Below are 2,709 nucleotides of genomic sequence, written 5' to 3'. Positions count from 1 at the left end.
AAACAGATTTTTCAGATATTATAAGCTCTGACTGGCAAGAAACTCACTCTGTAGACCAGTCTGGCCTCAAGCTCAGATCACTCTCCCTCCTGAATCCTATGATAAGATGTACACCACCACACCACAGTACAGGCTTCAAACATACAACAGCTAATTTACTCTTTGCAGCAATAGATACAGAATATTTCATAGCTGAGATGTAGAAATGAATAACCTACATTGAGACAGAGACTATACTTGGCAAAATTCACAAGTAAAAATAGTTCAATTCTGCAGAAAATACTATTACATTTTCAACAATCTTCGACAATAAGTTTATTTATTATGTGTAATCGGTGTAATAACCAGGCTAGCTTAATATGAAACAGCAAATTTTAATGAGGGGATTGCTTACAACACCAGGGATCCAGCGGTGAGCAGGAGATACAAAAAAAGAGGGCGGTGGGCTCACCCGCTTGCCAGATTTATATGTAAACATTAGCCTGAGGCAAACACGCCCCCTAAGGGGGCTGGGCTATCCCTACAATTATGCTTTAGATAAACAAAAATTGAATTTTTGGTGTGAATATGGCCACGCAATGTTTAAAGTGTGCTTATTCTAAAAGCTTAATTCTTAGCTACATAAAAATTCAGATTTAATGAAATGGCCTCATTTTTACTGGGTGATCTTATATGGAGAAACCATGTCCCCCGTCTTAGCATCTTACAAAGAGCACAGGGATTCTTCTTTGGTGAGGTGCAAATCCACTCAGGCCACAGGGGTGCTCTGCTCACAGCAATCCGTCAGTCCAGGCTCATGTAACAGCTACCACAGTAGCAGTTAAGAACCCAGTAGGCATTGTTTCTGTTCAAAACACACGGACTAGGCTCATAGCAGATATATATATATCTGGCAAAAGATAGGATCATCATATTTTTATGCCAAGATAACAGAGAACCAGAACAATTTTTGAACAGCCTAATGGGAGAGAAAGGATAAAGGGAACATAGACAGATGATTGACAATTTATAGATGATAAGTGAATGACGGGTATATTCACTGATGATAGATATGGTTGTGGAGGTGGCTACAAATAAAAGCAGATGTCTGTCTCTGCGTGTTTGTTTTTGTTTTCTTCCTATAGCGGCAGTGTAGCTATATTTAGATCTGAAGTCTCTCATTCCCTGTTGCTGTGCTCTCTATCACAACACAGCACATCGAAAAGCCACAGACCTTGATAGAAACAAGATCCAGCATTTACTCATGACTGTCCTTCATTCTTGGGCTTTCTTGATTTTCGGTCAAGATTCCCTTTTTCTCTACTCACCCTCCTCTCTCCACGGCTTCAATCTCCCTAGCCTAACTCACTGGGGCATAGGACAGTTGACACTCGTTATGTGCCTGTGTATGAGACCACACACAGCACACCACACACGGGAGGCACAGCGCTCCACCATCAGCAGCATGCCCCTTCTGTCACTCTCTCACTGTGTGTCGCTTGATAATTGCTGTTCACTAGGAAAGTTGTGACTGTCTAGGAGGAAGACACTTTAGGCTTTACAGAGGGCACTTGCAGGGAAGTGAATCACACTCACAGTCTCGGAACACAATCAGGTGCGGTTTTTTCTCTGACCCAAGCGTCTTCACATGAAAGCGAAACTAAGATACAGGCACCAAGAAAAAGAAAAAAGAAAAACAAAAAACAAACAAACAAGCAATAACAACAAAAAACAGGCTTCAGTGGCTGCATGGCCTCAGCTACCACAAGTCACCTCTGTCTTTCTCATAAAGACAGCCACAGAGAGTGAGAGAGTAAGCCGGGCTGGCTTCCTGCTTTCTCGTTCAACAACACTGAAATCACACGTTATCCAATGAGCCTCCTCATAAAGTCTAACATTCTTTGTAACAGTCTGCGAATGAGAAAACGGATACCAGCTCAAGTCACACCTGATCCATTAGAAAGTTAGTGTGGGTCTTGTGGACGGTTCCGCCTACCCTTGCTAGGTCCAATAAATCACTGTATCTTTGTTTGGATGAAGCTGTGTTTGTTTCTTCACCGCTTCTTTCCCTTTCTCTTACAGGGAACAAAAGAAATGAGAGATTCCAACAATGTGAGAGAATGGGTGGCCATTGCAAGAGTCAGAAAACGCATGGATGCTCCATCCTGCCGGCTGAATGCAAAAGTCGGTACAAACACTGCTGCAGGGTGTAACAGCAGCTCAATGACATGCGCAGTTCAGCCTAAGTGTCGGCACCTGCTCTGATTTCCGTATAATAAAGACATCATGAAACATATGTACTCTTCCCAAGATGTAAATTTTACGGGAAACGCCAGTAAGCTTGAAAAGGGAGAATGTGGTGGTGTTGGGGTTGGGGTCCAGTGTTTCCAGGTTCTTGGCCTCTTATTCAAGAAATTACAGGCTCTCACAGGTTTGTAAAAGCAGCAAGGAAACCTGACTTGAAGGCTAAAAACTCGGGGCTAAAAACAAGGGAGCTTGATATTGAAATTCCCACTTCCTGCTGCCTTTCTCATCTCAGAGAAGGTAAGGAGTTCAATTTGGGGAAAGCCTGAACCAGAACATCTGTGGAATTGAAACACGAGGCTGAGCAAACTTTTCAACGAGACTCAGCGTTGAAACTGTTGAATGTAGTGACTTGAATGGGGATAGCCCCTGTTGGGTATGGAAACTGTTGAATGTAGTGACTTGAATGGGGATAGCCCCTGTTGG

The 2,709-nt window shown here is 42.9% G+C and overlaps 1 protein-coding gene across 1 annotated transcript in view; it reads left to right on the top strand.

The window, feature by feature from the left end:
- The window catches only part of LOC101985172 (beta-defensin 33-like), an 8,067-nt gene extending 5,791 nt beyond the window's left edge, over nt 1–2,276 (top strand). The window contains exon 3 of the mRNA XM_005362400.2: nt 2,062–2,276. Within this exon, the coding sequence (XP_005362457.1) occupies nt 2,062–2,192 (131 nt within the window). The 3' untranslated portion in view covers nt 2,193–2,276. The remainder of the gene's footprint in view (nt 1–2,061) is intronic.
- The last annotated feature ends 433 nt before the right edge of the window (nt 2,277–2,709 follow it).

This window comes from Microtus ochrogaster, linkage group LG7_11 (assembly GCF_000317375.1).
Source record: "Microtus ochrogaster isolate Prairie Vole_2 linkage group LG7_11, MicOch1.0, whole genome shotgun sequence".
NCBI classification, from domain to species: Eukaryota; Metazoa; Chordata; class Mammalia; order Rodentia; family Cricetidae; genus Microtus; species Microtus ochrogaster.
This window is presented reverse-complemented; position numbering and strand designations above follow the sequence as displayed.